This window comes from Hyaena hyaena, unplaced genomic scaffold (assembly GCF_003009895.1).
Source record: "Hyaena hyaena isolate Hyena2069 unplaced genomic scaffold, ASM300989v1 scaffold_300, whole genome shotgun sequence".
NCBI lineage: Eukaryota > Metazoa > Chordata > Mammalia > Carnivora > Hyaenidae > Hyaena > Hyaena hyaena.
Window position 1 is genome coordinate 1,520,940 of NW_024080933.1, and position 22,667 is coordinate 1,543,606.

Below are 22,667 nucleotides of genomic sequence, written 5' to 3' on the forward strand. Positions count from 1 at the left end.
CCCCATCCCCTAAAGTGTATAAATAATGCTGGGCAGCCACCTATCAGAGAAGGGGTTGTGGAGGGGCTGCAGCTCTGGGTGGGCGGGCTTGGTATTCTCTTCCAATATTAAAATTCAGGGAGTCTGAGGCAGCCGCTATCCCATTATAAACACGCACAGACACAGTGAGCAAACACATACCACTAACCCTTTCCTGGCCACAGGCTCCAAGTCTGTTCCTTCTTTCCTTCCTGCATTCCATGTGCTGGTCCAGGCGCTGGTGCTCCTCCGTGGAGGGTCCCAGCCTGGAGACAGTGGTTTGGCAGGTGCCGCAGGAGCAGAGAGGACCGTGAAGCCATCCTTCCTTCCCCCAGCTGAGTGCTAGGCTCCCCTGGGCCCAAGCCACTTGGCTCTGTGGACAGCCTCTCCTGATTGCCATAAGGCAGGCCCCTGCCTCCGGCTATACTCTTCAGCTAGTTCATGCTCAGGAGTTGGAGAGATCTGATATCACACCGGGTCGTCCAGCTGAGGGATCCTGGGTAAGCCCACTTACATACTACGGGGATGGTGATGATGTTGACCTCACTGAGTTTCGACTGACAACACAGGGCCCCTGATACCTGGCAAGCACTCGAAGGTGGAATGATGATTTCCTCTACCCTGATCCTGGGCTTGAAGTTGCTGGGTGTAGCAGGGGGGGACGAAGCCGTGGAGGTTAGTGGACCCTGGCAGAGCTCTTCTACTGATTCTCAACCTTCCGGCTGCCCAGGGCTTTGGGTTTCTGTCTGCTTCCACTGGCTCATAACCATCTCTGAGGAAGACACTCATGACAGCCCCATTTTATAGAGAGGGAGTCTAAGTAACTTGGCCAAGGTCACATTGCTAGGAAGTGGTGGAACTTAGGTTCAAAGTCACTATGGATTCCAAATCCAAACCTCCCATACCCCAACGCCAGTAGGTACTCGTGAATTGACAGGTTGCCTTCCTGGCACATCTTTATTAGGGTCTCCTGGAAATGATGCCTAAAGCCAGTGGTTTTCAAATCATAGGTCCCTGGAGGTTTGGGGTAGGTGGCGCTACAGGCCATGATTTCTCACTGCTATTTCACAAATCAGGTGGCTCCACTCCTACTTACTTTTTTTCCCTCTCTTAAATCTTGGTCTTTGAAGTATATAATGAGAAAAATGACTCTGCTGATATAAGAAAAAAGATTGGGGTAAAAAGAAAAACCCAACCCAAACTACCTGCTGTTAACTCTAAAAGAAATGATCCCACTATGGTTCCAAGCCTGAAAATTAGTCTCCTGGAGAGATATTCAGGGATTACAGGGACGACAATCGGGCTCTGAGAGTCTTCCTTAGTATGCACTGGGCCACATGAGCCAGCATCCAGTGGGAGGTAGAGAGCACTGGAGGTGACAGAGCTAGCTGGCTGGCTTCTGTGTGGGACCGCATGAGGGCATGTGGAGTTCTCCTCTGCTTTTAATCAATGGTGAGAGTGTGCTGGGTGCTTTACAGGGCTATGCACTGTGCTACTCTGTGCTAAGCACTTAACCTGCATTCTCTCATTTAACCCTAACAGCCCCTATATGGGAGGTACAATTTTTTCTCCATTTAGAGATAAGAGACCTAAGGCTCAGAGACTTCAGGTGTCCAGCTCAAAGACTTAAAGTGAAAGTGGTGGAGGCAGACTGAAACCCAAGCTTCTAAGCCAAGGACCACACCCCACTGGGGGATGAACTGGGTCATCCCTCCAGGTGCTATTGGGCCTGCTCACCTGGGTGCTGAGTTGTGGCCACTAGGTGGCAACAGAGCCTCACAGGATCAAATAGTCCCTGGGATTTCAGTTACGCTGCAGTCAGAGACCTCACGACTGCTCGGCAGCAACTCCCCAACTCCCGGACCACGGCCCCACTCTCTCTTGCTCTGGCCTTCATGCCCCAGCACAGCGGGAACGTGGGTTCTGGTGGGAGCCTGACCTGGGACTGAATCCCAGCTCCGCCACTTACTGGCGTGTGTGCCTTGGGGCCAAAGACTTCATCTGACCATCATGCTTCTCATCCCTAGAAGAGGAGTGATGATGCTTACCCTGGGGCTTGTGGTGAGGAGCAGTGAGTCAAAGGCCTTGGCAATGGATGGGACTGTGGTAATTAAGACTCAGGGAGCATGCACGATGGGCCAGATAGCACTCTCCTGTGGTGTTTGGCTGACCTTTGAACACGGAGCTATTTCACGTGGAAACCCCAAGTTCTAGCATTCCTTCATGATCTGCATTCCCACGTGGCAGCATCTGTTGGAACAGAGGTCAGCTGTCCCTTCGGACAAGGCCTGTGCTCTCCAGTCTGCCACAGTCCTCACACTCCCACGGAGACCCCAGTCCGCTTTCCCCGGGTCAGTTCCCTGACTTGGCCCCTTGGCCTCGCAAGTAGGAAACAGTGCCTGGAGTACCCCTGACAAGTCTCAGAACTGCAGAACAGTGCAGCCTGTTCCCATTCTGGGACAGGAAGGGGCAGGGACAGGCTTTGCTGTGTGTTTGCCGGGGAGCCTGGGGTTGAACCTTAAAGTGCCAGCAACCCCTTGAGACTACTGCCAGGCAGATGAATCAAACCAGGTGCCCACATAGAGGAGGCTCAGAATTCTGCTACTCCAGACTTGAAGTTCCCTGCTGGGGGCGCTGGTGGTTCATTCTCATTCTGGGGGCTATTCGTGGGTATTCAGTGGGCATGATTTTGCAAGCTCCCCTGATTATCTATCACCTTGGGCTTGGTACCTTGGCCCTGAGGATAAGGAGGCCTTCCTAGGTGACCAGAGGTCACCACAGTGATCCTGTGGCCTCCAGTAACCCCGGTCCCCCACAGTGTGGCTTCTGTGCATACTGATGGGGCCTCCCCACTTCTCCACCTGTGGAAATGAGTCAGCCACAGCTGAAGCCTCAGCTCAAATATTACCACTTCCTCCAGGGAGCTTTCCCTGGTCCTCCAAGCAGAAATGTCTGCTTCCATAGCATGCACATCTTCCACAAGAACTATTTTATTCTGCCTGGGTGACTATTGCTTGTTTACACACCTGCCTTCTCCCTGGACTGTGTTTTGTTTAACTCCGGGTCCCCCACACTTAGCCCAGGACCTGGCCCACACAAGGTGCCTGGGAGAGGTCGGCTGAGTGAAAGAGTGCACCACTGGGGCAAGGCCAGCGCTGCCACACAGAAGCCTGGAAGCAAACCCATTTTAAATAATGAGATTTCTGGAGACTTGGGCCCTTCAGGATTGTGAGCTGAAGGGCACTAAGGGTCTGTCACTAGGCTTCAAGTGTGGACATGGGCATTCTTCACTGGGTTCCTCGTGTGGGTAAGAGAAAGAGTCTGGGGTCTCCCCAGGGCCCCCTACTAACCCTCAGCTAACTGACTCCCTGACAAGCGCTGTAGGAGAGAACAGTTCTCTGGGTTCCTCTTTCATTCCTCCCATCCTGGTTCAGGCAGCATCAAAGTATTCCAACATTCTTACCAACAGCATCACCCCCTTACCAAACCACCCCCCAGCAGCTAATATCAGTGTGGGGGAAGGGCTGGGCTCTGCTGGGTTGGACTCCAAGCTCTGAAGCTCTGCATAGAGCTCAGCCCCTCCGGAAGCCTGGCTGCCGCCTTCTGTCCTTGACATGCTCACGTAAAGGCTCAACTTGCCAAGCGCTTTCTCATCCCCCAACCCTCAACATCACCCCTCCACCCACAAGTATGTCCTATTATCCACAGTACGCAGGGGAGGAGACTGAGGCAAGACGTCGAATAACTTGTTCCAACATGGATGTATCTCACACCACAGGCTGTGTGTCAGGCTGTCCCGGGCCCTGCTCCCAGGCTCTCGGTCCACTTGGCCCATGACCAGAAGCTCCAGAAACACAGCTGTTGGGAGGCCCTGACTCCAGGGAACTCAGAGGCCACTCTAGCTCCTTCTCCTGAAGTCCAGTGTACCCAACAGTCCCAACCTGGCCTGCGATCCCTGCACCCACCCCTGCCCTGGTCGAACCCCCTGTATTGCCGCTCAGGCTCGTCGGTGATGTTTCCTCAGCCTGCCTGCCCTCCTGTTCTCCTGCTCATATAAATTCTACCCTCTCATCAAGACCCATCATAAACGGCTTCTTCTCTAGGAAGGCTTCCTGTGTGAGCTTGGCACTTCTCAGGCTTGTGCACAGAATCACCTGGAAGCTCCTTAAAACAGATGGCTGGGCCCTACCCCAGAGCCTTCTGTCAGTAGGTCTGGGGTGAGGTCTGAAAATGTGCCCATCTCGCAAGTTCCTGGGTGTGTTGCTGTGGCCGCCCTGGTACCACACTTTGAGCACCACTGGTTTAAGCCAACGGTTCTCAACTGGGTTCGTTGGAGTTGTTTGGGTGGGTGGGTGGGGGGTTCAGGAGAGGAAGTGTGAAGGAAAAAGCTTGGCTCCCTCCAGCCTTGCAGGACAGTTTTGCTTCTGTGGCTTTAATATAGAAGAGTTTTGATCGAATAAACGATTTAGTCTGAAAACTGCTACTCTTCCCCAACCCTAACCACTGTGCTTCTGCTTCCAGAGGGGAAAGGCTGGCCTCAGGATGCGGGCCCCTCTCACACACTGTGCCCCGCTCCCAAGGAATGGCTCTCTGGCCACAGGCAGTTTTATGTGATTTTTAGGTGTAACACAAACATTTCTCATTTCAATGGCTACTTTTATAATTATTATATTTATGACTAAAATGATTTTTTATGTACTATTTATTTTCCTGAGAAGTAGAAACAAATCCAACGTTGAGCTAGCATATCTGCAATTTCACAGACGCTATTCCTTGAGATGAAGTTCAATGTGAAGAGTGAGCACATTTAAAGCTGATGTAAGGTAGCCTGCTAAGTACCATATTTTTACAATCTTTTCGTAAAAATCAGGGTGACTGTTGGAAAGACTGAAGTTTAGGGAACACCAGCCTTCAGAACAGTTTGAAAGTCACTTGAGGAATAGTCCGGCTCCCTCAGTGCTCTGGAATTTCTTCCCCTTGAGTTGCATGCTAATCTCCCCCTGTTTTCTTTCTTAAACTAATAAAAGATGAGGATGACATTTTGAAAAGGGCACCTCATTAAGCAGCCTTATCCCCATTGGCACACACAGCTCCCGCACAGTAGCCAGCTGGCCATTTATCTTATGGTAATGAGGTGTCATCTCCCCGTGGGGTCAGCCTTCATCTCCAGCCTCTTCCTCCAGCCCTCTGAGTGTGTGTGTGCCTGGAGGGGGCAGGGAGAAGACGCATCTTCTCTCAGGGCAGGAAGCAGGCGGGAAGACGCAGGGCTCCTGTGCCTTGGTGGGAGGGGCTGTGCTTCTTACCTGTACACCGTGGTCGGTGGGGAGCTCAGACTGTCGTAGACGAGCCTCACGTGGCCCTGGTACAGCTCCAGCGCCAGGGGGTCATTGTCTCCCTTGTACAGAAGGATGCCGTTGTCCTTGTCAGTGGCCACCTGGAGAGGCATGTGGGTTAGGGCTCCCCTGAGGACTAGCCTCCCCAACCCCATCTCACAGAGGCCTCTTCCAGATGGCACCTTCTGAATGGACCCCAGATCTGAGTTCATGTCCCTATTTCTTCCTCTGTCTGGTCTGGAGATTTCCAGGGGGGGCATATACTTCTACTCCAGCAAATGGGGATTGAGGAATTCAATTCAAAGAATATTTACTGAGCACCCACTATGTGCCACTTTGTTTATGCATACACATATTATATTGTTACATAGAAGATGAATACGTAAACACATTATTTTAGTGTGTGTGTGTGTGTGTACGTGTGCGTGTGTGTGTGTGCGTGAGGAGTCCCAAGCTCTAATCTGACCTCTCCCAAGTGTGGGAGTGTGATCCCACCCAAATCCTTGCCCCTCTGAAGACCTCCGTGTCTGTATAATCGCTATCATAAACAAAATGCTAACAATTACCATTTCATTCAGTGTTTACTATGAACCAGGCACTGTGTTAAGAGTCATCTGGGGAATTTTTAAAAACACCCTTGTTTAGGCTTCACCCCAAACCAACTGCATACGACTCTCAAGGTGGGGGAGGGAGCAGGCCAAGATCATTTTAGGTGTTCTCCAGGTGATTCTGATGTGTTGCCAGGGCCGAGAGACACTGGATTAAGAAGCTGCTGCCCAGAGGGCGCACCCTGCTGCAGGGCTGGGGTTCTCTGACTAGCTGGTGCAGCCTGAGGAATGGACATGGAGCAGGTGGTCCGATGGACCCTCTGGATGTCTGGGGCACAGGCGCTGCTCTGCTAACTGGGACCCGACATTCAGGTCCTGGGTTGGTGGGATGCAGGGGGGAAGGCAGGAGGGGCTGACACAGCCAGAGCTTCCGTGTGTGTGTGTGTGTGTGTGTGTGTGTGTGTGTGTGTGTTCGGGGTCAACCCTCATCTCAGACACCCGCCCACTGGACTGGAGGCTCCGCAAGGTGAGGCAGTTTGGACTTTCTGTGCATGTCTGCAGCCCCAGTGCCTGCAATGGTGCTTGGCATGGAGAGGCACGCAACAGATCTGTGTTGGATAAATATTTTCACCATGAGCTTAAAGCTGGGCTAGCGTGTCCATGACCAGAAGGAGAGCAGGGCCCTAGTTGTGCCATGGGGCAGGGGCCACTCACTGGGCTGTATCCTCTAGCTGTGTCTCTGGGGTCTTCCTCCCCAGCAAGCCTAGAGGCCGGGGCCTGCTCCTTCTCAGCCATGCACCATCCTGCTCCACCCTTCCCGTGGCATTTAGGTCACCCAGAAATGCATTTTGGAATACATTTGCTCAGGTCTGCAGGTAAGGAACCTGAAAAGTTAGCCGGAAAAGAATTTGCTTTCTACTAAATGGTTTTTCATTCCCTGAAAAGTGCCCTTGTTTGTGCCTCTGGGCCTTTGTACATACTGATCTCTCAGGCTACATGGCATCCCTTCTTCATTCCGCTCTGTCAGCCCCTCACTCTTCTATCCTTCTCCAGGCAAACTCCTACTCATCCTTCAGATCTCAGTTTAGTTACCACTGCCTCTGGGGGGCCTCCCCCATTCTTCTCAGCAGGCGAGGGAGCTCTGTTCCACCTATGTGCTCCCACAACACCCAGAGCTGCCACTGGCCCTCTGCTTATCAACTTGCCCTGGACAAGTTGTCTGTCTTGTCCATCATTGAATCTCCATTGTTAGCACAGTGTCTGACATATAATATTTGAGTGGATATTTTCTAGATAAATGAATGGAAGAGGCTGGAAATGGGGACTGCTATTAGCAGTGAAAGTCAGTTAAGAGCTGTCTTGGGGCGCCTGGGTGGCTCAGTCGGTTAAGCGTCCGACTTCAGCTCAGGTCATAACCTCACAGTTCGTGGGTTCGAGCCCCGCATCGGGCTCTGTGTTGACAGCCAGCTTGGAGCCTGGAGCCAATTTCAGATTCTGTATCTCCGTCTCTCTCTGACCCTCCCCTGCTCACACTGTCTCTCTCTCTCTCAGAAATAAATAAAACATTAAAAAAAAAAAAAAAGCTGTCTGAAGAACAACAGCTGTTCTCAGAACAATTGGAGCCTGGGGGCAGGTTGGGGTGGGGCGCACCTGCAGGGAGATGTTGGCCTGGGGCCGGACCTTGGCGGAGGCTAGTTCCACGTAGGAGTCTTTGCCCACAAAGTTGACAGTGATGAGTTTCTCGCACCTCGGGCCCGCGAAGCCTGGGGGGCAGCGACAGGTGGGCTCCTGCTGCACCACGATGCACTGGGCCCCGTTCTGGCACTCATACTGGTCACAGGGACTGGTCTGAAGCAGGACCATGGGCGGAGGGTGCTCACAGAGGAGCCCGCTGGAGTGGGGGGGAGGGGGGAGAGGAGGATGGAAGAGAGATGAGGAAAGAACAGTGTGGGGAGACAATCACAGTTATTTGGGTCAAAGAGCCAGCAGCAGAGAGAGGGAAGAAAGATGGTAACTGGGACTTATTCCAGCCCAACCACCAACTGTGGCAAGACTTTTTTCTTCTCTAAGCCTCAGTTTCCCCATTTTTTAAGATAATAGGGTTGGACGAGAGTGCTGGTCCCCAAATTTCAGTGTCATCAGAAACATCTGGGGTGAATTTGTTAAAAGCACAGATTCTCATCCATCCACAGATAAGTGGATAAACAGAATGTGGCACATGCATAGGATGGGTTATTATTCAGCCTTAATAAAGGAGGACATTCTGGGGCACCTGTGGCTCAGTCAGTTAAGCCTCTGACTTCAGTTCAGGTCATGATCTCATGGTTCGTGGGTTTAACCCCCGCATCAGGCTCTGAGCCTAGAGCCTGCTTCGGATTCTGTGTCTCCCTCTTGCTCTCTGTCCCTCCCCCACTCACTCTCTGTCTCTGTCTCTGAAAAATGAATAAACCTTAATTTTTTTTTTTTTTAAAAGGAGGACATCTGACACCTGTTATGACGTAGATGAACCCTGAGGACATTATGCCAAGTGAAATAAAGCAGACAAAAAAACCCTCGAATACTGTGTGGCTCCACTTTTATGAAGCTCTTAGAGTGGTCAAATTTATAGGGCCAGAAAGTAGAATGGTGGTTGTCAGGGGCCATAGGGAAGGGAGAGTTAGTGTTTAATGGGGACAGAGTTTCAGTTTTCCAGATTAAAAAAGTTCTGGAGATGGATGGTGGTATTGGCTGCACAACAATGAATGTGTACTTACTGCCTCTGAACCAGTAAGTACATGTAAAATGGTTACGATGGTAAATTTTACATTATGAATATCTTACCACAGTTTAAAAACATTAAAAAAAAGTGCAGATTCCCAGCCCCTTCTTTCCACCCCCACATTCTAATTTAGTAGCTCTGGGGTGGGCCTCAGGAATTTATACGTTCCCAAGCCTCAACATGGTCTCAGTCAGGCTTTAGAAAAACTGGCCTTCTCCATGGTTCCTTCTCAGAGTCTATGACCAAGACTCATTTGCATAGTTGGATTTATGCCATGCAGTGAGTACCGATGTGCATGGAATTGTCCCCAGGCCTCCCCTTCCCCTGCCACCTTGAGTCTCATTCCTGCCTCCCCTCCAGTGCCCCCAGCACCCTTCCCTTCCAGGCAGTGTAGGTGCTAGTGCTGGGACCCAGCCTCTCCCTTCCATATACCCCACTGACCTCTCCTGACCCCTGGCCAGTGCCTCTTATCCCCTCCTTCTCTTCTGGCTTCACTGATTCCAGTGACTAACCCCAAACTCTCCCACTCACCTCCAATTTTCTACTGTTAGGGCACAATAATGTCTTTGTTCTCCAGCTGAAGATTCCTGCCACTGTGGCCATGAGGCTACTCCTACCTTGCTAGCTGAGCTCCTTAGCATCTTCCATTAGAAGGAATCGTGCCCAAGCTTGCCATTATGTGAGCTGGATCCTAGTCCAACTCCCACACAGGGGCCCAGGGTGGCTCTTTTCTCCATCTATTATGTGGGGTTGACAATATCTGCTCTTGGACATGGGAAGTGCTGAACTTCCAAGGAGACTCAGGAGGCCCAGGGCTAAGGCTGCCTGGGCGTGGTCTCCACCCTGCCTGCCTTAGCTCCACAGTCCCCAACCTGCAGGCTCCTTCTGAGGGGCCCCTCCACCATACCTGAAGCCCTGGGGGCAGATGCATGTGTAGCCGTTGACCGCATCCACGCACTGGGCCCCGTGGCGGCACCTGTGGTTCACGCAGTCATCATTGTCCACCTCGCAGAGCTTCCCGCTGTAGCCAGGGAGACATTCACACCTGGAACATGGCAGAGCAAGGCTGTTGGTGTGCCGGGCCGGCTTCTAGGTGGCCTCGCGTCTTCTCTGTCTATCCACATCCCTAAGTCCTTCTCAACTCTTGAGGGCTCCCCAAAGCCTGGCCCACAGTTGGCTTCACTGGCCATCCATGGGTTCTGGGTCCCTGCAAGTTGACGTCTGCGTGCTTCATGTGGTGGCTCCTGTTTTCAGGAGCCGGTAAGGCAGCTGCTGATATGCTGCTCCTCAGCGAAGAGGATGGGAACGGCGGCACCCTCCCCCTGCCCCGCCGGCCCTGGCGCACACCCGACAGGCACACCTCGCGTGGCCTCCCGAGCGGGCACCCGGAACATGCATCCTTGGTCTCCTCTGCCTGGATGACACTGTGCCGAAGTCCCAGCAAGAAACAGCTCTGAAGGCACTGCATCACTGACAGGCACGCGTGGACACAAACATTTCCTGGCTCTTCTGCCTCCTGCAGGCTGGGGCCTGCGCACCTCTCTGGGCCCACCCGCAGGATTCTACTGGCCAGAATAGAAATAATAAACCACAGCTTATCCAGGGCAGAGGAGGAAGGTGGAACAGGTGGCCAAGGTGGAGAGGGAAGCAGGACCTCTGAATACATACAGGACAGGGAAGCCTGACTGAGGAAGCATCAGGACAAAGGGATGGTCCTCCCTCCCCCCTCTCGTTGCTCTGTCCCTGCCTTGCTCTTCTCCCTGCAGCTTTAGATAGAGAAGAATCACAAGTGGATCCTGGCATTGCTTGGGTTTGTTGGCAGACCACGGTTTGTGCTTGGATTCATGGCTAGGTAGGCACTTGCTGGGGGGGGTGGGGGGGGGAGGCTATCCCTGGAGGAGGACAAGTTCTAGAACCGGAGGATTTACTGAACCTGCATTCAGAACTGAAATCTGCTAAGATCTGACCTGTTCACCTTTACTTATTTGAAGGGGAAATTTGAAATGCGTGACCTACTGCTGCAGCAGAAGGTGCGAACTTCCCTGTCAGAGCCCACACTCCACCCTAGTCTTTTAAAGAAACAGGTTGGGCAAGGCTTTGTCAGGGTCTATTGTGCTCAATATACTCTGCTAGTGGTAAGCCTGGCCCCTGTAGGCATTTGTCTTTGTGTCTCCTGAATCCTAAGTACGGGTAGAGCAACTCAGGCGAGGTAGAGCAACTCAGGCGATCGGAGCCTCTCTAAGGCAACAACTGCCGCTCAATGCTTGCAAGGTAAAATCTAGCCTGTTAGGCATGAAGTCAAGGTGGCTGAGGAGGTCTTAATGAGGAATCAGGGAAGCCACGCTTTTTCACAGACGCAGATGTGCAGAAGGAGCAATGGAGGTGTGGAGGCTGTTAATGCTATAGCCCTTTTCATAGCTGTGCTTTGCAAACAAAGCCCCTGGGGATTCAGTGAAAGTACAGCTTCTGATTGAGGGAGTTTGGATGGGGCCTGGGAATCAGCACTCCCAACAAGCTGCCCTTTGATGCCACTGGTTCGCACACCTCCCTTCCCATAGCAAGGATCTACCCTACATTTATTCATCTGCCAAAGAGAAGTGTCTGGTGGTATAATCTGCCCTCCCTGGTGTTCTCAAATGTTTTCCCCTTACCTTTCTTTGAAAGTGTAAGGCTTGTTACGATTTTGTTATGAATATGACCTATTGATTCTGGACAAGGGGATGTAACCAAGTGACATGCTTGGTTCCAGGACATCGGGAGTGTCCGGATTTAGCTAATAAATCAGTTAGGATGGGATTGACTCGCAGCCCCAGCTGTTTCTGAGTGTGCAGAGGGAGCTTGCTTTACCTCGCCGTGCCTCAGCCCCCACCGAGAAAGCACACAGTTGTTTCTATATCCTAAGATTGTTGAGCATTTGGGGTACCTGTGTGGCTCAGTCGGTTAAGTGACTGACTTTGGCTCAGGTCATGATCTCACAGTTTGTGAGTTCGAGCCCCACATCAAGCTCTGTGCCGACAGCTCGGAGCTTCAGATTCTGTCTCCCTCTCTCTCCGACCCTCCCCTGCTCAGGCTGCCTCTCTCTCTCTTTCAAAACTAAATAAACATTTAAAAAATTAAAAAAGAAAAGATTGTGGAGTGTTACAAGAGACAGGCCAGTGTGCCTGATGTAGAGTATGTCCTTGGTGCATGTTAATCATCATGATCTGTGTTTTTGTTATTGTCACTTTCAGTGTTCATGGGAGTGTTCTTCATTATTGTCAGGGTTTTGGTATATTATGATTTCAGAGTTTATATCACAGATAGTTATACGGTTTTATCTGTTATGTTGCGTTGAAGCCTCATTAAAACATCACATAAGGAAATCTTCAAGGATAAACATCTTCAAACTTGGGCAAAGGTTGCACCAATGGCAGGTCTCCTGTTACTGTCACTGCAGCCTGCCTTGGGAGTGCAGGTGATGAGAGGGGAGGGGAGAAGAGGGGGATAAAATTAGGAAATGTTGCATTGGGAGAAGGGACTTTTTTTTTTTTTTATCTAAATGCATTTTAATAAAAGAAAATTCACATTATTGAGCTGGCCTGTAGACCTCTTCAAGATTCTAGGAGACACTGTGCATAAATATACTATCTCAAGGGTAAGAAAGCGAGACTGGTTTCCTTCCTTCTACATTCTGTATTCCTTCTATTCTGTATTCCCCTAGAACTCAAGTAGAGTGAGGTTTCTAGGAATAAGTACCAGAGGATCATGATCTCTGCCCTGCTTATGTCTCTGGTGCCAAGTCCCTAGCACCCTGACCCCAGATTTATACCCTGGATGGACCACTTCTGACCAGTTTTCAGGCTCACTGTGCTCTGTCAAGCCAGTGTCCTCTGAGCTTGAAGAACACCACTGATCTCCTTTCCAGCTAGGGATATTCTACCACTTCGTCACAGCCCAGGTGCATGGTCACTATCATTGCCCATCATAGGCACACCCAAAGCACCCTGCTTGTCAGTCCAACCTGCTGTGCTTTGGGTTCAAGTTTGTGTTTTATGCATCTCTTCCTCCTCTTAGCCTCTTCCTTCACTTGAAGAGCAGCCCTGAGTTGAAGTGAAATCCTGGAGTGGGAAAATAGGGTTGGGGGGTGAGAGGCATCCCTCACACTTACTTACACTCCAGTAACTCAACTGCCTGGGAGCCCACCTGACCCCGTTTAGAGGGGAGCAGAGCAGATAAGGCAGATTTGAATGGGTGCATGCATGGAAGGACTCAAGTTTCCTTTACTCTCAGCAAAACCAGAGCCCCTAACATGCCTCTTGCATTTTCTCTGGTGATGAACTCTAGACTTGAGATGTCAAAAGAGGAAAGGAAAACACCAGATAAGACATGTTCATGTCACCCTCTTACCTGCATCCTCTCACCTCTAGATCCTTCTCCCATTGGTGGGGCCCTCCCTCCCTTCCTCAACGCATTCAAATCTCCCCCATCCTTTGATGTTAATATCACAGCTCACCTCCTAATGTATGTGGAGGGCTTCCCTTTGCTTCAGTAGGTTCTTCTCTCCCCTCCTTAGCACCCCAGCATCACTTGAGCCAGAGTTGAGGGCTGCAGAAATTCCTTCTTTCTAAACATTTGTTTTGTGTCAAATCCCCCCTTCCTTTCCTTCCCCCAGGTCCATGGCAAGGGCCTTGAAAGGGAGGGAATCAAAATCCTCTTATAGTACCCACTACACTCACCACAGTGAGCATTTGAGGACTGAAGGGTGGGCTCATCAGGGTACAACAACTAGGACCCATAATTCTTAGATTCTAGGATCCTAAGAGTTCTCTAGTTCAAGTCTTGGAGATTTATGAACCTAAGAGTCCACAGTTCCTAAGGTCCTACGATTCTGTGATTTTATGATGTCATTAGTCTCAGGCTTTCTAAAATCCCGGGTTTCCATAAAGTGTTAAGCTTTGCAGTATGGCCTCATAGTCTCAACAACACTGGAGTCTGGGAACTCTCTGCCTTATGACTGAAAGCTGGACAGACTCAGAATGTTGAAAGATCCTGGAGCCACTTAGACCCAGAGCATGTGCTTCATCCTTCAGAGGCTGGAGAGGCTACTGGATGAAAGGCTGGTCAGGATTCTCTTTAAAGATTCATTAGCATAGGCATCGAGCTCCAGACCCACAACCCTCATCTTTAGGGGTGACTCTGTAGAGTCACTTCAGGTTGTCTTTGCTGAAGGCTCATCTGTGATCTTCCCAAGCTTCTCTGGTCTTTGCCTGCTCCCCCAAACTCTCTGGTGCTAGAGACATCCACCCACCCTCCAGTGTTGGACTGAGCCTGTTGGAGATGAAGGAAAGCAACTGTGTGTGGAAGGCAGCTTTAGGAGTGTGTTTAGGGGAGACTTTTCTTGGCCCCTTGGGATGTCCCTACTGATGTCAGAAAATCCCAGGACTCAAGGGTCTCAGGGTTTTCTCTAGAAGAGGCAACGGCACATGCTTTCATGAAGGAGGATGGAGGGAAGAAGTAGGGACAGAGCCCAGGAGTGATTTCCCAGGGGTGTTGTTTGAGTCCCAGGCTCTGGAACTGGTGCCTTCTCCTGAGGCAGACTCTTTCCACCCTTAGGATTGCTTCTGGGCACCCCTAGCTGCTATAGGCTCTGATGCTCACCATGGAGACAGCTCCACCAATGGCTGTGGCTGCTGAACTGAGTCAGTGCTCACTCTCCCTGCCCCCCGGCCCCCCAACATACACAGATGCATACACTGGCAAACTTGCTGGAACCACAGAGGGCACAACACTGGGACGGATGCACACAAGGAAGGTGACCAAATAACCTTTGAACTCAGCTTGTCCAGCTGCCCTGGAAAACAGTGTGGAAGTTCCTCAAAAAATTAACATTAGAACTCCCCTATGACCCAGCAATAGCACTGGTAGGAATTTACCCAAGGGATACAGAAGTGCTGATGCATAGGGGCACATGTACCCTAATGTTCACAGCAGCACTTTCTACAGTAGCCAAATCATGGAAAGAGCCTAAGTGTCCAACAACTGACAAAGGGATCAGGAAGATGTGGTTTATCTATACAATGGAATACTACATGGCAATGAGAAAGAATGAAATCTGGCCATGTGTAGCAACGTGGATGGAACTCGAGGGTGTTATGCTATGTGAAGTAAGTCAGACAGAGAAAAACAGATACCATATGTTTTCACTCATATGCAGAACAGGAGAAGCTTAACAGAAGACATGGGGGAGGGGAAGGGGAAAAATAGTTAAGGAGAGGGAGGGAGGCAAACCATAAGAGACTCTTAAATACTGAGAACAAACTGAGGGTTGATGGGGGTGGGGGAGAGGGGAAAATGGCTGATGGGCATGAAGAAGGACACTTGTTGGGAAGAGCACTGGGTGTTATACGGAAACCCACTTGACAATAAACTATAAAAGAAAAAGAACAAAAAACCCCCCACAAAAAACCTTTGGACTTAGCTTCATCAGTGAGATTGTTCTACTTATATTAGTTCTGGAAAGGAAAGCTATGCTGGTGTAAGGAGGTGGGGGAAGGAATGGGGAGAGTAGGACGGAAGGGGAGGGGAAGGAGAGGTGTAAAGGAAAAGGGGGATATCTTTATCTCTGTCTATCTATCAACACAGAAAGAGAAACAGAGACTTACAAAGAGAGATAACCACAAAGAGACAGCGACATGTGCTTAGGGAAAGTGGGACAGAGAGTTAGGCCATGACTAGTCAGAGACACAGAGAAGTACATGGTAATGTATAAGTAATAGGCAGAGAGAGAGATCAGGAGAGGGAAGGAGAAGGAGAATGGAAAGGGCTCAATTTGAGGCAGAGTCCTCAGGACCCTGTGCTGCTGGGGACACAAAGCCAAGCCTCACCTGAATCCTTTGTCGAGGGAGATGCACTTGGCCTCATGCTGACAGAGGTTCATCCCGGGCACGCAGTGGTCAATCACCTCGTCGCACAGCTCACCTGGTGGAGGTGGGTAGAAAGCTCAAGTACCTGGAGGACCTAGGGATACCCTAACTAGAAGGTCAGGTCCATCCAGTCCCCTGTTGGGATGTCATGGATCTCAGGCTCCCTGCATTCACTCTCTCAGTGTATCCTTTCTGCTGTACCTCTTCCTCTGTCTCCCTAGTGGTGACAATGGAAAGGTTCTGGGATCTCCCCTGGGCACCATCATAGCGCCATCATTTGGCTGTTTCACTTGACGATTCAGGAGCTGCTGCAGCTGAAACCATAGGATGCCAGCCCCTGAGCTTGGGGCTGTGCTTAATTATTTGCTTTTTTCATTCCACATCAATTTACTGAACACATCTTATGTGGTAGACACCATGAAGGGTACTAAGGACACAACAGTAACCAGGTCTTGTCCTCCCCCTGGCCTAGTGGGGGAGATCTATAAATCAGTAGGTGATTGTAACATAGAGATGTGTGACCACAGGGATAAACTGTGGAAGCCTAGAGGATTCTTGGAGGAGCGGACATGGCTTAGCAGCACAGTCCACCTGCTGTAAATAAGTAAGCACCCTGGATTTTCTCAGAGAAGAAAATATGAAAGGAATTTAAAGTTTAGGTCTCTGGATACACTCCTTTTGAAATTCATCGTGCCAAGAAATGCAGAACAGGTAATACGGAGGGAGGCCCTTGAACATATGAGCTCCTTGAAGCTCACGCCATCTGCAATGTGTTTTGGGAATGTGGAGGGGGGTGAGGGGATAGCAGGGGTGAGGGCAGTGGCAGATACACCCCTGAGCTTTGGGTTCCCTTAAATTCCACCTGACCAGGTAGACAGTGATCTAAGAGAGGAAAGCTTCACCCATGGAATTTCTCTCAGAGGTGGGGGTGGGAACAGGGGCCGAGAAGGCTGTAGGGACAGAGCAAAGGAAGGTCTTGAGGGTGGCTGGGGAGGAGAGGGATGCCATCCACAGCCCGAGTCTGTTCTTTACTATGGTGGGTAGAAGCCGACCCCGACTCTGTCCTCATTTTGCCAGCCTCTTAAGACCACAGAGGGCACTGTGTTCTTTATAAGCCTTTTCCTCTCCTCACTTTCTGGAGATACCCAGAGAGGCACACAGGTGTCTGTGTGGGACTGGCAATGTTTTCTGGGACAGAGAAAGCCATGACAACCCATTCTTGGGCAAGGTACACTTCAGTCACCTGCGGACACAGGCCAGGCTACTCCACTGGGGCAGGAAACCTCAGCAAGTGTGTCCTCTGTCCCCCTCCCACTGCCCATTTGTCCCAAAGCCTATTCTGAGTCCCTCTGCCTTCTTAAGTGCTGGGTTTTTACTGACTCTCTTCTGGCACCTAGCAGATTCTTTTGGACTAATGATTCAGCCCTATATGAGCCCTCCTCTCATCTTAGGTAGACAAGATGCCCCTTGTGGCTGGAGGCTATAGAGTTCTTGGTATCCTTATTAGTTAATTCAGTCATCTGTATACAGTAGATGCATAATAAGTGCTATCTCTTGCTACTTTAACTCTTGGCTACAACTCCTCTCTGGGAAGGTAGAAGATGTAAGGGGTAAGGGAAGTAGACCTTTGGCAGATGTCTCTGCACTATTCCCAACCATAAAGCCTTCTCTGGGACCCTAGGAGGTGAGGAGTAAGTAGAGAAGATGGTTTACTCAGTTGGTCTTGGTCTTGGCACACTCCATCACAGTCCCAAGAATGTGCTTGGGGGATACCTGGCTAATGGGTGGGAGGTCTGTATCAGGAATAGGACCCTGAGGAGCAATGGGGGCTACCTGACTTCCTTTGCTGTAGGCCTCAGGACTGCTTCTAATCATCATCTGTATCCTATCCCCCACCTCACTCTTGACATCATGCCAGGTGCCAACAGGAGAGGGTATGGCAGTCCCTGGGTTGCATGGTCCTTATTTTTATCCTCACCTTAGGTTAGTATTTCCTAAAATAGGTTTCTTGCAACACAGGATGTCTTAGTTGGGAAGGAGTTTGGGGGCAGGGTAGGAGGGAAGTTCTGACTTCAAATAAATTTGGGACTTGCTCGGTCAAATGAAGTTAAATAGCATTCCTTCAAGCAGTAATTGTTAGAACCTCTGATATGCTCATTTGTATCACGTGCAAGGGAGCTAGTATCACATACAGCGTTTCCCCATGTTGTTGTTTACAGGGCCTCATGGAATTTGTGGAATTCCATTTTGGGATATGCCACTTTAGGTGGATCCTATAACAAAGGAGGCTGTGCTTGCACCACTGGGTGGCATTTTGCTTCATAATCTAGTGGTATATTTAACTGTCCTCATTAAGAGCCGTTAAGATAGGAAATAAAGGTGTGTTTTGGAGGTGGGTAGGTAGGATGATTATCCTGAGGAATAACCCTGTGGGGAGCCTTCCTTTATTCTCCAGCTGGGTTCGGTTCTTCCTCTGTGACCCCACGACCCCCCAGGCTTGCAGGTGTTATATTCTCACTCTACTGAATACACGTCTCCCTCAACTTGACAGTGAGCCTTCTTATGAGAGGGGACTTTGTCTTGGTCATTTTTGTGTCCCTAGTTCCTAGTTAGAAAGTGTCTGGAGAGTAACTTTCCAGAGAAAGCAGACCAGACCTGAACAAAGATTAAGTGTAATGTAAGCATGTCTCGCTAGCTTCAACCACCACTGGGTCTCCAGGGTTCCCGGAGGAGGGGAAGGCTAATGGCCACTGAACTTGCTCTAGGAACCTGTCTCAAAGTAGGGAGGGGTTAGTTATGTGCAGTGTTGGGGCGGGTGGAAGGGTGGACAAGCAAACAGAGAGGGCCTCTGGGAAGCCCATCATAGCACAGCACCCGGTTTTGGGAATTCACATCTCTGTCCACAGGGGAGTGGGTGGAGGCCCTGAAAACCAAGAAAACAGTATTTTTTAGTGCATGACACCTGGCCCGCCACCATGCACAGGAGCTAAGGGACCTTACCTGTGTAGTTAGGAGGGCAGACGCACGCGTAGTTGTTGACTCCGTCCACACAGGTGGCATTGTTCTCACAGTCATTGTCTTCACAGTCATCTGGATTGATTTCACACCGCTGCCCCTCGAAGCCCAGAGGGCAGGAGCAGCTTTGGGGGTGTGCGGGGCAGGGAGGAAGGGGAGTCAGGGGTTACGGAGTGGGGGGTGGGGTTGGAGCAACAGAAAAGAAAATTGGGGGGATATAATTAGGTTTCTCTCTGGATGGAGGTCCGAGGCAGCACTTTGGATACTTGAAGTCTTGGGGTCCTGAGTAGGGAGACCCTCAGGAGCCTGAGAAGTCATTTCATCTAGCCCTCTATCTCTGGGCAGTATTCCATCTCCCATGGCCTTGGACGGCTGCTTTGGCTCTGGGGATAGTTCTCACCAGCAATGCCCCTTCACCATCCCCCCAGCTGGAAGTGCTTTCCTGCATAGAGCTTAAATTCCTCCAGCTGTTTTCCTTCCCCTCTTCTGTACGGGAGTGGTTTGTAGATAAAGAGAGAAACAACATCACAAACATCCCACTTTGAGTGACTTCCTACTCAAGGGCAGCGTCTCTACCTTGAATAGGAATAAAACATATTGGTCAAGATCAGGATCTGCAGCTGAGTTTCTTGGGAATGAATACTGGGTCTGCCATTTCCCAGCTATTCCACCTGAGGAAAATTAGTTACATTCTGTGTCTTATTTTTCACCTCTATGGACTGGGGTAATATTATTTACCTCCAGATTGGCTGTGAGGAGTAAATGAGATTATACAAGTAAAAGGCTTAGGAGGGGACCTCAGACATAGAAAAGACTCAGAATGTGTTAGTTTCAGTTCTAGATGACTTCCAGCCTCCTTAACCTTTCTCAGAGATACTATTGTTTCCTGAGCCCCCTCCAGCTTCTTGGAGATAAGGGGATGGGGTGGGAGGATCCTCTCCTACGAGGTTGGTTCAGAATTCAGAATCAGCCTGATGCATTTCCTTGACTTGTCTCTGGAGGCTACATCTCTTAGAAAAAAACCTCAAACTTCTGGCGTCCTCGGCCCAACCTTGGTCACACCCCAGGATTAGGCAGCAAACTAAGTCAGAATAGATAAAGCTGAGCAGTTGAGAAGGGGCCAGGGGAGTTTAGGAGGGCGCATGAGGGAGATGCGTGTCTGACTAAATGAGCTGCAGGCAGTTACTTACTCCCTCTATTGCCCAGCCCCCCTGGTCAGGGATTTACACCCCATTCATGAACATACCTTCCAGCTTCAGACCCAGAATTCCAGGCCTCTCTCTGTTTTAGAAATTCCTCTGATTTGGGATTTAGCTATAAAACTAAACTAATAGGAAGTGGATTTCTGGAATCTTACTTAACCTACTTTTCTCTACAACCTGAAAACCATGTCACATTTTCTTTTTTTCAAAGTTTATTTTGAGGGAGAGAATGAGCTGGGGAGAGGCAGAAAGAGTGGGGGACAGAGGATCAAAGCAGGCTCTGTACTAATAGCAGAGAGCCCAATGCAGGGCTTGAACTTAACGAACCGTGAGATCATGAGTCAAAGTTGGGCGCTTCACTGACTGAGCCACCCAGGTGCCCCACCATGTCAAATTTTCTACAAAATTTCTTTGGTCTGAGCTTTTGAGGTGGAGCAAAATGACGTATTTCTTTTTTCTATGAGGGACCCTGGGAGTTCAGGAAAAGCAATTTCTTCAGAGACAGGCATAGAGTAGGTTTTTAACGGTCTGAACCCATAGTGTTGCCTATTTTCCTGAAAGGAGTTACCCTGGCTGTCCCCAGAGTCTCAGGATTGCATGAAAGTGGGACGCAGATGGCTGTCAGGGCACGGGTGGCTCATGGGGTGGACAGAGGGTGGGAAGGAGAATAAAGTCTCCTCTGCCCTCACTGGAAACCTTGGCAAGGTTGTCAAGGAGATTCCAAGGGCACCCAGTGAGTTATGGAGACTTAGGACAGGGCATATCTCCTGTCTTGGTCTCTTGCCCAGCCAGCGCTGCTAGTCTTTGCTCTTTTTGTGATCAGATAATGCATCAAGATGAGTGAAGCATCTGATGAAGAGATAGGTGAAACTTCCAAAATTATGTCTCACAGTGGGTGTTGCGGGTTGAAGCGTGTCCCTTCAAAAAGATATCTGAAAGTCTTAACCCCCAGCACCTCAGAATGTGACCTTATTTGGAAATAGGGTCAATGCAGATGTCATCTCAGATGAGGATATACTGGAGTAAGGTGGGCCCTGGGTCCACTGCCATCCTTAGAAGATGGCCATGGGGAGACAGAGACACGGGGTGAGTGCCTCATGATGAAGGCTGCAGCGAGGAAGGCCCGAGATCACCAGCCACCACCAGAAGCTAGGAAGGAGCAGGGGAGGATTTTCCCCTACAGGTTTGAGAGTCAGTGTGGTTCTGCTGACACCTTGACTTTGGATTTCTGGCTTCCAGAAATGTGAGGGAATACATCTCTGTCGGTCCAAGCCGCCCCGTACAGTGCTGTGTTATGGCAGTCCCCGCAAACGGACACAGGAGGGAAAAAAGGAGCACCTAGTGACGAAGAGTGTTCCTGCTCCTTGGGAGGTCCAGGCAAACTATGCTCTCCCTGCACGTGGGCCTCACTGCCTTAATCCTCCACCCCATTTCCCTAATCCTGTAGATCTGGGTCCTCTTCCTTGAAAAGTAAATTCTAAAAGTATTTCCAGTTCATTCAAATCTCAACAACTGAAGGTGGAAACCAGGATCCTTCTGCTCCCCTGCAGCTCCAGAGACAAAGAGAGATATACACAAAGAGACAGAGAGGGAGGTGCATGCAGAGGGGGACAGGGAGGAGAGAGACGGTCGCCTGCAGGGGGCACTCTTCCCTTTTGTAGACCTCTATCTCTGGGCAGGGTGTTCAGAGCCAGGCTTTTACCCTGGAGGTGTGTTTCCTGGCTGGGGCCATGTGACCACCCCCGTGAGATTTCTGTGTGGTTTCCCCTTACCCCTGCTCCCAGCGAGGAGGTGGGAGTGGGTGGTTTGGCCGACTCCAGGCAGGAAAACAAACCTGGCCTTGAGTTTCAGTTTTTAAGAGCCAGAGTTTGATGGGGCTGGCTTGGCAGGTGGACACAGGGGCAGGCTGGGTTCCATGGGAGGAGAACTAGAGCCCAGAGCCTGATTTCTTTCACAGACAGCACAGCAGCCCCCTCCCACCTTCCCCTGCCAGAGTGCCTTTGCTACCTGTTTGCAATCTGCACTCTGAGACCTCCGCACACAGCTCCGCACTGGGTGCCCTGGCTCTACTGCCTGACCCACTCACTCACTGGGGGTGCTAAAGGAACCAGTTCCCACAGGTCTGTTTTTGCCAGGGCCACCGGCTGCCAGGTTGGGCATCTGAAAGCAGCTGGGAAGGGTGGGAAGCAGGAAGGGAGACTGAGGTTTGGCAGAGGCCTCGAAAACCCACCTAACTGACAGGGATGGGAAAAATTTAAGTGGCTTCTATCCCTTTTTCTTCCTGAGCTCTTTTTTTTTTTCTTTTAATGTTTTATTTATTTCTGAGATAGAGAGAGAGAGAGGCAGCATGAGCAGGGGAGGGTCAGAGAGAGAGGGAGATATAGAATCCAAAGCAGGCCCCAGGCTGAGCTAGCTGTCAGCACAGAGCCTGCGGGGCCGAACCCACAAACTGTAGGATCATGACCTGAGCCGAAGTCAAATGCTTAACTGACTGAGCCACCCCGGCGCCCCTTCTTCCTGAGCTCTTAATGCCAGGGAGGAAAGCGGTGGAATTGGAAGATCCAGGAATGTGTCAGGATATGTGACCTAGAGCAAATAAATCTCTGTGCCTCAGTTTCCTCACCTGTTAAGTGGGGACAGCACCAACCTGCAGTGGGTAGGCTCATTGTGAGCATTTAAATTAGATCCTGTAGCACTAGTTCATTCCTGGTACATGATGAACATGTAGTCAATGTCACCCATGATCACTGTGTTTTAGCACAGGGGTAAGAGTGGTGGGATCCCCATGCTGGGGGGGGGGGTGCTTGGGTCATCATACCATCCTTCTCTGACTTGAGCCTGCGGCTTTAGCCCCCCCTTGGTATCTTCCTGGCTCTGGAGACAGACTCCCT

The 22,667-nt window shown here is 50.4% G+C and overlaps 1 protein-coding gene across 1 annotated transcript in view; it reads right to left on the bottom strand.

Annotated features, from left to right (window-relative positions):
- Positions 1-22,667, bottom strand: part of SLIT3 (slit guidance ligand 3) — a 606,956-nt gene that overhangs the window by 7,642 nt on the left and 576,647 nt on the right. The window contains exons 28-32 of the mRNA XM_039247657.1: positions 18,560-18,699; positions 15,521-15,614; positions 9,565-9,702; positions 7,550-7,790; positions 5,322-5,452 (exon numbers count right to left, since the gene is read on the bottom strand). Coding sequence (XP_039103588.1) covers positions 5,322-5,452; positions 7,550-7,790; positions 9,565-9,702; positions 15,521-15,614; positions 18,560-18,699 — 744 coding nt within the window. The remainder of the gene's footprint in view (positions 1-5,321; positions 5,453-7,549; positions 7,791-9,564; positions 9,703-15,520; positions 15,615-18,559; positions 18,700-22,667) is intronic.